This window comes from Fukomys damarensis, unplaced genomic scaffold, assembly GCF_012274545.1.
Source record: "Fukomys damarensis isolate Sample0158 unplaced genomic scaffold, DMR_v1.0_HiC HiC_scaffold_23, whole genome shotgun sequence".
Classification (NCBI taxonomy): Eukaryota; Metazoa; Chordata; class Mammalia; order Rodentia; family Bathyergidae; genus Fukomys; species Fukomys damarensis.
The window spans coordinates 45258494-45268118 of NW_022900935.1; the positions used below are offsets into that span (position 1 = coordinate 45258494).

A 9625-nucleotide genomic window follows, 5' to 3' on the forward strand; every position below is an offset into this window, starting at 1 on the left:
ACTGCGCGCCAGAGCCAGCCACAGGCCCAGGGCCAGGCCGAGCGCCATCCAGGGCAGCATCGCGCGGCGAGACTGGGCGCTTGGCTGAAGCTCGTCGCCTGCTAGCTCTAGGCGGCTGGCTGGATCTGGATCTGGTCCCGCCCGGCAGGCCACGCCCACTTGAACGCCACGCCCACCCGGACGCGCGCAAACACATGCCTGCAAGCAAAGACGTCCACCTGCGTGGACTCAGCAGAGGCACACCTAGTTACGGGCCTTAATGGTATCCACGTGCTGCGCCCAGGTCTTTCTCCTTGCCAGTGAGACCGTGGGGACCCCCTCGTCACCCCTCTCCTAACCCCAGACCCTCCCTGAAGCCAGGCCTGAGAGCCAGAAGGTGGAGTGGCGGTGATGCCCTGGGAACAACGCCCCAACAAAGCCTGAGCCCCTGGCACACGGTGGCCACAGGGCCACAGCAGGGTCAGATTGTCTCCAAGGCCTGAGCAGAAGGGGATGGGAAAGGCCTTGGGGTGGAGCTTAGGACAAAGAATCCCTGAAGGGGACAGGGACCTGAAGGGAAGCTTCTTAGAAGACTAGAAAGTCAGCGCCCCATCTAGGGCTCCTGGGACAAAACCCTCAGAGCAGGAGGGGTGGTTCCAGCCCTGTTCTCTTACCCTGATGGGCCAGCCTCTTGCTGGCCTCCTACACCATCCAGTAAGGGACCCAAGGCCCCGGCCCATCAGACCCCAGAGGATCTCAGAGGCTACTGATGGGTCCTGTGACCTTGGTTAGGTCCAGACAGGAGGGGCTGGCTGAAAGCCCACTGCTGCCCTGCTAGAGCCCTTCCTGTGGGGTTACATGGAGCTGGGGGCTGGGGCTGTGCCTGCAGGATGTCCCCTCCCTTCCCACCCTGCAGGAGGATGCTCGGTGGGGAGGACGGATGGGACTCAATGGTTTTCCTTCCTCCCTTTCTGGCAGGTGAGACACCCTGGGGCCTTGAGGACTGCTGGATTCAGCTTTGCCTAAAAAGGGAAGCAGCACAGCTAAGCCTGAGAAGCTGGCGGCAGGAACAAGCAAGAACTGTGTCCCTTGCTGGGAATCTTGGCATTGGGTGCTGGCTGGACTCCACAGACCTCAGGCCTCAGCAGGAGCAGAAGTTGCTTAGGGCTTCCGCCTAGGATCTGTCTGGAAGCCATGGGCATGGCCCCCAGAGTGAGCCATCAGGGACCCACCTGGCCCCCAGCACGGACTGCCACCAGGAGAGGCACTGGGCATCAAGTCCCTGGACAGGATGGCAGCTCTGAGTCTTCAGAGGCACGCCCAGGCAGACATTTCCAGGTCCCTGGTTCAAGAGCTTGGCCATGCTGGACCCACCCAGGAGAGGCTGCGCTCACAGCCCTCCGGCTCACAGTCACACCTCAGCAGGCCCTGCTGTACCACCGGGAAGTTTCTGTCCCCTCTGGAAAAAGTGAGCAGGTCTTCCTGGCCCTGACTCAGGCCCTCGAGGAAGCAGCCGCCCTCCTTCCTCCAGCCTTAACAACAGAGGGAGAGGACACAGGAGCCCAGCCTCCACCAAGCCTGGCTGAGAGAGAGACTGTCCTGCTGCTCAACTTTGCTCAGCCACCAGGGAGGTTTTACTCCTGCATCCCTCACTGCCCGCCTCCATGCTGTCCCCAGCCATGGAGGAGACTCCTGTGCAACCGAGAGGCTCAGCAGTGTCTCTGCCAGGCCCAGGGCTGGGCTTGAGACATACACAGGGGAGACACAGATAGGGCTGTTGAAACCCCTTCTTCTGAAGGAAGATGTGGGCAGGAGCAGGGATAGGCCAGGCCAGACTCAGCAGGCCTGGCTCTCAGCCCTCAGCCTCCCCCAGGCGCAGCCCTGGCCTGGTCCTAGCGCCCATTAGACCGAAGATGGAAGATGCAGCCTGGGAGGTTGCAGCCACCCTGCCCGGCCTTGGCCCAGATCCCAGGAATCTCTGTGCCTTCCTCTAGTGCTGGCTGTCAGCAGGCAGGTAGAGAGATTTCCTGCAGTTAGGGACACCGGCTCCGGCAAGCAAGTGCCACCCCGCTCCCACTGAGTCCTTGGGAATGCTCCCTCCCCCACACAACCCAGGCTTCCAGAGAAGAAGGGCCTTTTGTCCCCAGCTCACTGTGGTCATGTTCAACCCCATGGAAAAGGCCAGCTCCTGGGCCCTCTGACCCCAGCGGCAGGCAGAACAGCATGGGCCCCGACTCCCAGCCTTTGAGCTCTTGTTTGTCATGTTGTTTGTGTCCCACACGCCAACCCACGCACAAGCCCACACATGGAAACAGGAAGTGGCAGGAGCTGTGGGGCAAAGGTGACTTGGGCAGGGGAGTGGGGTGAGCCTGGGCCTTGAGACCTTACCCCAGTATGTTAGACGGGGACAAGGGGATGGGGAGGAGACAGCCAAGAGAAATGGACCCCCCCACCTTCCTCTAGACTCTACTCCCCACTGGGGTCAAGGCCATGCCAAGAAGGACCCCAAGGACTGTCCTAAGGAACCCTCTGCCTGGCGTCCTGTCTTACCTCCAGGAGCCTGGGGTGACTCTTGCCAGTTCCTCTGCAGCTACAGTGGCAGGATGAACAGCCCGTATATGGCCACTGCAGCCATCTGTCACTCTGGACTCTGCATTGGGAACTCAAGGCACAGGCAGAGCCAAGTGCAGCTCTGCAGAGACAAACATCTGCTTTCCCTGTGCAGGTGGGGCCCTGTGAGGCAGGGCATAACAGTGACTTCGGGGCAGGAGCTACAGGGAGGAGCCTCACAGGCAGGGGGAGGCCTGGGCTGGGAGCAGAAAGGGCAGGACTGGCTATAGGGCCTTTAAGCCACAAGGTGGTAGATAGGTTTCTGAGGAGGAGACAGGGCAGAGGTATATGGCTTTAGGGAGCCAGACCCAGTCTTTGAGGGAGATACCTGGGTAAATAGCCACAAAACCAGACATGGTGCTATATGCCTGAAATCCCAGCAGTCTAGGAGGCTGAGGCAGGAGGATCCCAAGTTTGAACATAGCTTGGGCAACTTGGGAATTTAGTGAGACCTTGTCTCAAAATTAAAAAAAAAAAAAAAATACAAAAAGGGATGGGGATGTAGCTCCGCAGGAAGGCTCTGGGTTCAATCCCCAGTACTGAGGGAAAAAAGAAGGATAGGACAAGGAGAAGACGGGCCACCATTGACTGGGAGTCTGAGAGACAAGACACAATGTGCCACCAGCCTAGCAACAGTGCCCCTTCCCAAGGAGCCCGGCCTGTCTCCAGGAAGGGTCCAGGCAGGCTGAGGCAGCAGCCCTGGGCAGGCACTAACACCCAGGGGCTTGATGGGCAGGTGGCAGTGGAAAAGACAACCCTGTGTCAACAACAGGAGGAGGAGACAGGGGCCCTGGCTGTCGGGACCAGCCTACATATCCTCTGGCTCAGTCCCTGCTCAAACCCTCCCAGCCCTAGGGTCTGGCTGGGGCAGGGTCTGGTGAGGACTTACACTGGGGCTGCAGGGTCAGAGCGTGGAAAAAGCAGGCCCCTCTCCTCTGGCTGTTGGTTGTTCAGGGTGAACCTGCACCAGCTCTGTTAAAAACACACAGCCTTGCTGGGTGTGGTGGCGCACGCCTGTAATCCCAGCCCTCAGGAGGCTGAGGCAGGAGGATCACTGTGAGTTCCAGACCAGCCTGGGCTACACAGTGAGTTCCAGGTCAGTCTCAACTACATAGTGAGACCCTGTCTCAAACAAAACAAAACACAACACAACAGCACACAGCCTTGGGCAAGGTGGGGACCTCACTACTATCCTTCTCTTTACCTGTGTGGGACAACAACCCTGCCCAAGGCATGAGGGGAAGCAGCCTGGACCGCTACATGCCAGGCTCCTTCTCACCAGGCCTCAGTCACTGAGGAAGAACCTGTGCCCCTCAGAGTGTGTTCTCAGCCCCCTCGGTGTGGCCTCTAAGCCCTGAAGAGCTGGCCCTGGGACAGGGCAGGTGGCAGAAGCACCCCTGGAGGACTGAGGCCACTCTAGACCTCTAGGATGGGAAGGGGTCCTGGGAGGGTGCAGGTGGCCATTAGGCTAGAGAACAGGGTCAGAGTTCAAGTGGGGTACAAGTTGGGGAATGAGACTTGTGGGGCCCAGGTGGGGTCCTGTCCGGGTAGGGGAAGGAGCGTACGCAAAAGCCAGAAAATACCTCAAGTCTAGGGGAGTCCTGTTGCTGGAAGGCTAGATACCCATCCTCCTTTCCCAGCTGCCCAGGTGACCCCCCAAAGGCCCCTGGAGAGGCCACTGCTGGGAAGAGCCTGTGTCCCTTCATAGCCCAGGGCCTGTGTTTGGCTTCTGGTAAGCCAGCTGCAGCCCCCAGCACACAGCTGGCCCAGCTTTGCTCTCCAGGACAAAACCCAGACATCAGGCCCCCAAAACTCCCTACAGTGTTTTTTGTTTTGTTTTGTTTTTGGGGTCTACTTCTGTTTGAACCCAGGGCCTTCGCTTCAGTGTGCTCTGCCACTGAGTTACAGCTTCAGTCCCACAGTGGTCCTTTGGCTTTCTTAATGTTTGCAACAGGCTCTCACTATGTAGTATAGGTCAGGCTTGAACTCGCTACCTGGCCAGGTGGCTTTAAACTCTCCACCCTCCTGCCTCAGCCGGTGAAGTATGGTTAGGGCTACAGGCTTGTGCCACCACGCAGGACTCCCCTAATGTTCTGCTCAGAGCAGGTCTGCATGCTGGGGCTGAGGCAGGTCACCTGGCTACCCTCCCTTGGAGGTCACCAGGGCCAGGTGGAGGCTCTCTGGGCCATGAGCAGACCTGGGAAGCTGGAAAACACCTTTCCCTCACAGGCCGCATGAGGCAGCTGTGAGGGCGGAGCTCCCTGCAGCCCCACTCATCCCCCCACCCCCACCCAGCCCAGCTGTTGTTTTGACGACTGTGGGGCCAGGCAGATTCTCAGCCAAAGGCTTCCCAGGGGAGTCTTCTCCTGAACCTCAACTGGGAGCCAGAGCCTGGCCAGCCTGGGGCAGGAGCGGAAGGAAGGCAGCCTCTGCCCAAGGGAAGCCCTCCTAGGTGGCCTGGCGACTGGCCAGCTCTGTCTGCTCAGGAAAAGCATCAAAGCTGGACACAGATGAAGGATGGAAAACCCCAAGTCACCCGCTGGACCTCACCCAGCTACACAATGGTCGCTGCTTGAGGCCACAGAAGGAGCATGACCATGGTCACAGGCGGAGCCCTCTTGGCAATATGCTGTGTGGGGTCATTTAAAAGGCTTTTACCCACAGCTAGTTTCTTCTGGGTGAATTACAGTGATCACACTGCTAGGCTTCCATGAAAGTAAATATCTCAAAGCCCTTCCATTACATTATTTTTTAATTTAATTTTTATTTTTATTTATTTTTTTGGTACTGGGGATTGAACTCAGGACCTCACGCTTGGGAGACAGGCATGTCGCCACTAAGCTAAATCCCTGGCCACTCTATTTTGTTGTTTGGCTTTTTTTTTTTTTTTTTTTTTTTTTTGTTTTTTTTTTTTTTTTTTTTTTTTTGGTATCGAGGGTTGAATTCAGGACCTGGTGCTTGCAAGGCAGGTGTGGTGCCACTGAGATAAATTCCCAGTGCTTTTTTTGGTATTTTTGAGACAGGGTCTCATTATGTACTCTAGGATGGCCTTGAACTTGTGATGATCCTCCTGCCTCAGCTTCCCACCCGGCCCGTTATATTCAACATTATAAGAAATAAACTCCAGATATGGTGGTGCATGCCTGTAATTCCAGGATTTGGGAGGCAGAAGCAGGAGGATCACACAGTGTTTTGTTTTTTGTGTAGTTCAGGCTGGCAATGAACTCACCAAGACACAAATTAAAAAAATGAAAGCTGATACCCAAAAAGTGAGCATGCACAGAGATCATTAAAATTTATCACATAAAAAAATTATCAGATAAATCTGAAAAAGAACCAAATGCAACTTTTAGACGTTAATAATGTAAAATTTAAATGGCAGATTAAATATAAAAAATAAACTCTAGTAAAATGGAAGAGGATGTGAAGAAATTGCCAACAATGTTGCCCAGAAAGAGACTAATGGGCAGGCAGGAAGAAACAGCACAAGAGCATGGAGATGGAATGGGAGGCAAAACTGGGAGAGACTGGCTGAGGACTGGATGAGAATGTTCCATGACTGCTGAAAGACATGAATCTGCAGGAACAGGAACCAACCATGCACAGCACAGGGTAATTAAGAACATACATGTGATGGGTGCAGTGGCTCACACTGCAGGGGCTGAGGGAAGAGGACCATAAGTTCAAGGTCAGCCTGGGCAATTTGGCAAGACCCAGACTCAAAAAAGAAAAGGGCTGGGAGCTGTGTTTGACAGCACCAGCCTGTAATGCCAGCACTTTGGGAAGCTGAAGCAGGAGGCCTGACTGTAAGTGTGAACCCAGCCTCGGCAACTTAAGAGACTTATAGAGAACTTGCCCCAAAATAAAATAAATAATAATAATAATAATGATAATAATGGCTAGAGATGGAGCTCAGTGTGAAGGCTCTGGGTTCAATGCCCAGTATGAAAATTAATTAATTAAAAAGCCAGGAAGTAGCTTCGTGGCAGATCCTTGCCTACACACATGAGGCCCTGAGCTCAATTTTCAGGAGCCGGAAAAACATATCCACATGGAGAAATATGCTGGTAACACTGCAAAATGCCAAAGACAGATCTTAAAATTACCCAGAAAAATAGACTGAGCTCTTACTCTAGCGCCAGGACAGCGGGAGCCCAGCCACAATAGCCCTGATCCGGCTTGGGGTTGGGGTTGGCCCCGACCGGGTCACAAGCTCTGGAATGTGATGGCCTTTGCTGACCCGATGTCTCCCAAAAAGGCCTGGCCACCCCGGGAACGGGGGCTGGGGCGGTGACGGGGAGAACGAGGGAGGCGAGAGGGTCGGTCCGAGTCACAGGAGATGGTGCCACCTCGTGGCAGACAGAGGGCACCGAGGCGCCAGGCCTGGGGTGCTTTATGGGATCGTGGGGGAATTCGGGGTTCTCTCGGGGGTCACCCAGGCGCAGAGCTGCTCTTCCCCGTTGGGGCCGGGGAGCCAGGGGGTCCACGCTAGGGGTGACAGCAGTGGCCGCAGGCGCCGTATCAGGCGGTCGCGAGCGGTCGAGGCGAGCACGAGTATAGTGAGCGGGAGGAGCCCTAGCCGGGTCGGTCGGAGGCAGGAGGGGCCCTGGGCGGGGCCAGAGAAGGGCTGTGCCCACGATAGAGGGGAGGGCAGGCGGGGCGGGGCAATGGGCAGGACCCTGAACCGGGCCAGTGGGACGTGAGGATGGAGCCTTAGACCAGGCCAGTAAGAGTCAGGGTCTGCGTCTTGGAGAGGGGGCAGCAGAAAGAGGGGCGGGCTAAAACTGGGGTATGGGAGGAACCTAGACCTGAAGGCGGGAGTCCGGGCGGGGCCAGGAGGATGTAAGGGCGGGCTCTAAACGAGGCCAGTCGAAGGAAGGGTGGGGGCCCTGGGCGGTGCCCTGAGTAAAAGGGGCGGGCATGAGGCAAGGGGTGGGCTGTGGATGGGGCGGGGATGAGGCCCGGGCTAAACGGGCGGGGAGGGAGGCCGGGTCGTAGGGGTCAGGCCAAGCAGAGAATGGTAGACACAGATGGCAAAAGGCCCCCCGTGGAGGCCCATGAGAGGCTTGAAGACTCATGTCCAGCTCTCCCTACTCCCATTTTCCTTCTGCCAATAGCCTTCCATTCTGTGGTCCTTCCCTATTTTGGCGCTGACCTTGAACCCCTGACCTGCTGTCACCGTCTGGCGCCAGCGTCTCTCCAGACCTCGTCCCAAAGTACAGAGAGGGCAGGCAGGGTCCATCCGTGTTTGCCCTCCTGCCCCTGACCAACATAGCCCACTGCCAGTCAGGGAAGCCAGCCAGGCCAGCGGGGTTCTGTGAATGCCGTGGTGTGTGGTAAAGACTGTGGCAACTTGGCAATGATTTCATCTCCTCCTGGAACCCCCTCCCTCTCTCCCATTAGGCTGTCCAGCCCTGGTGGCCCCTGGTACAGAGCTGGGAGGCCTCAGGGAGGGGATAGCACTGCCCCCTGGGTAACAAAAGCCCTTCTTTGGCAGCAGCCAGGGGGGTGCTTGGGAGAAGAAGGGACTCCCAGGGAGGGGCACACGTGTCTCTGGGTACAAGGGCATAACAGTGGAAGGGATCAGATCCTCCTTTAGTCCAGGGGTTCTGGACCTCTTCAGGATCCCCATGCCCCCAGCACCCAGCCCATGGAGGGCTCAGCTCACCCTGGAGTGGCAAAGGAATCCCAGGTAGACCACAACCACTGCAGGCAGCAGCACCAGCAGAAAGACCATTCCAGGAAGCAGCAGGTGGAGCAGGAGCCAGGTCAGGGCCTGGCCCAGCAGCAACAGGGTCCTGAGGCCTTGGGTGGCCAGGCCGGAGGTCTGGTGGTCGGGAGGCCTCCGGGGCAGCATGGGTGCGGTGTCGGAGGTGCTCCCTCCCTCATCCTCTTCTGTCCCCCTTTCCAGCTCACTCATACTATCCTGGCAAGGGTCTGCAGAGCTTTCAGCAGCAGTCAGAAGACAGGACCAGCCCCCCCATGAGACTACAGACCCGTTAATCCTCCCCAGGTTTGTTCCCCATCCACGTCCCAGAGGCAGACAGCAGGTTCTGGCCCAGGTAGGTCCAGCCCTGATGATCACAACCCACCTCAGTTTCTTTGCTGCCAGGCCAAACCTCCCTCTGCTAGGCGACTGCCTCAGCTCTTGTGCACTGGTTAGGCCTTGCACAGATGTCTCCTGGCCTGGTGGACACTGGTGCCCTCCTCCCTCATGGCCTGCCCTCTCCCTTTCCATTCTCCACACAATGACTTCATTTCATAGATCTTGCATCTGACAACTGCCCCATCGCCAACTGCCACCTAGAGGCCAGCCACCCACCTCATGTCCGCCCCCCCAGCCCCTGCTGCCCATCCTTAGCCTCCTCCTTGGTATAATAATGACCCCAGTACCCGCTCCATAGGGCAGTTGAGGGGGAAGAGCTCAGCGTGGACTGGGCACACAGTAGGCACTCAGTAAGCAGCAGCTACAATGACAGACATCCTTTGTGATGAAACCCACTGCAGGCTGTGGCAGTACAAGCCACCGTTGTGAGGAGACAAGAAAACTCCACCCAATCTCACCTAGTATTACTAAAGTCCTGTACACTACCTGTTGCAAGACGCACAGCATTTCAGCTGTTTGAATAACCAACACCTAATAAGTAGGTGTTTGTGAGCTGACCAGCTTCCCTGACATGCCTTCTCCTGCAGCTGATTACATCACTCCTAATTTTTCTCTGAAATTTTCCAGCCCTCTCCAGCTTACTGGCTTCCTTCAGACCCGTTTAAATGGAGGTGATGCCAGTCTGTACCCTAACCCCTCAGGAAAGAGCTAGGTTCCCACCCCAGTACACAGGCAACTTGTTTTTTCTGGCACACACATGTCAAGATGGGACAGTGCTGTTTGTATACTTGGGCAATGAGTCTGGGGCTAAAAAGTTCTGCAAGGCATATCTTTACTAAGCCCATCCTTTCCAGTCCTACCTTCCTTCTTTCCTTCCACATTTATCAGACTGTCATATGTATGTCTCAGGCCATTTTCTATTGCTGTAAC

At 56.5% G+C, this 9625-nt stretch overlaps 2 protein-coding genes across 2 annotated transcripts in view; both read right to left on the reverse strand.

Annotated features, from left to right (window-relative positions):
• Vwa1 (von Willebrand factor A domain containing 1) overlaps positions 1-187 on the reverse strand; it is a 4405-nt gene extending 4218 nt beyond the window's left edge. Inside the window, exon 1 of the mRNA XM_010627708.2 lies at positions 1-187. Within this exon, the coding sequence (XP_010626010.1) occupies positions 1-60 (60 nt within the window). The 5' untranslated portion in view covers positions 61-187.
• Positions 188-6321: 6134 nt separating this feature from the next.
• Tmem88b (transmembrane protein 88B) lies at positions 6322-9018 on the reverse strand. The gene is made up of 2 exons (XM_033767404.1): positions 8258-9018; positions 6322-7444 (listed from the first exon to the last, which is right to left on the reverse strand). The coding sequence occupies exons 1-2, from the start codon at positions 8825-8827 to the stop codon at positions 6983-6985; spliced, it is 1032 nt and encodes a 343-aa protein (XP_033623295.1). The 5' UTR covers positions 8828-9018; the 3' UTR covers positions 6322-6982.
• Between the last annotated feature and the right edge of the window lie 607 nt (positions 9019-9625).

Bases quoted from the DNA above. Each gene is read 5' to 3' on its own strand.
- Tmem88b (XM_033767404.1), bottom strand. From the start codon at position 8,827: ATGGAAAGGGAGAGGGCAGGCCATGAGGGAGGAGGGCACCAGTGTCCA. The intron at 7,445-8,257 runs GTGAGCTGAGCC...GGCCTCGTTTAG, and splicing joins GATTCCTTTGCCACTCCAGG to AGCCCGCCCTTACATCCTCC.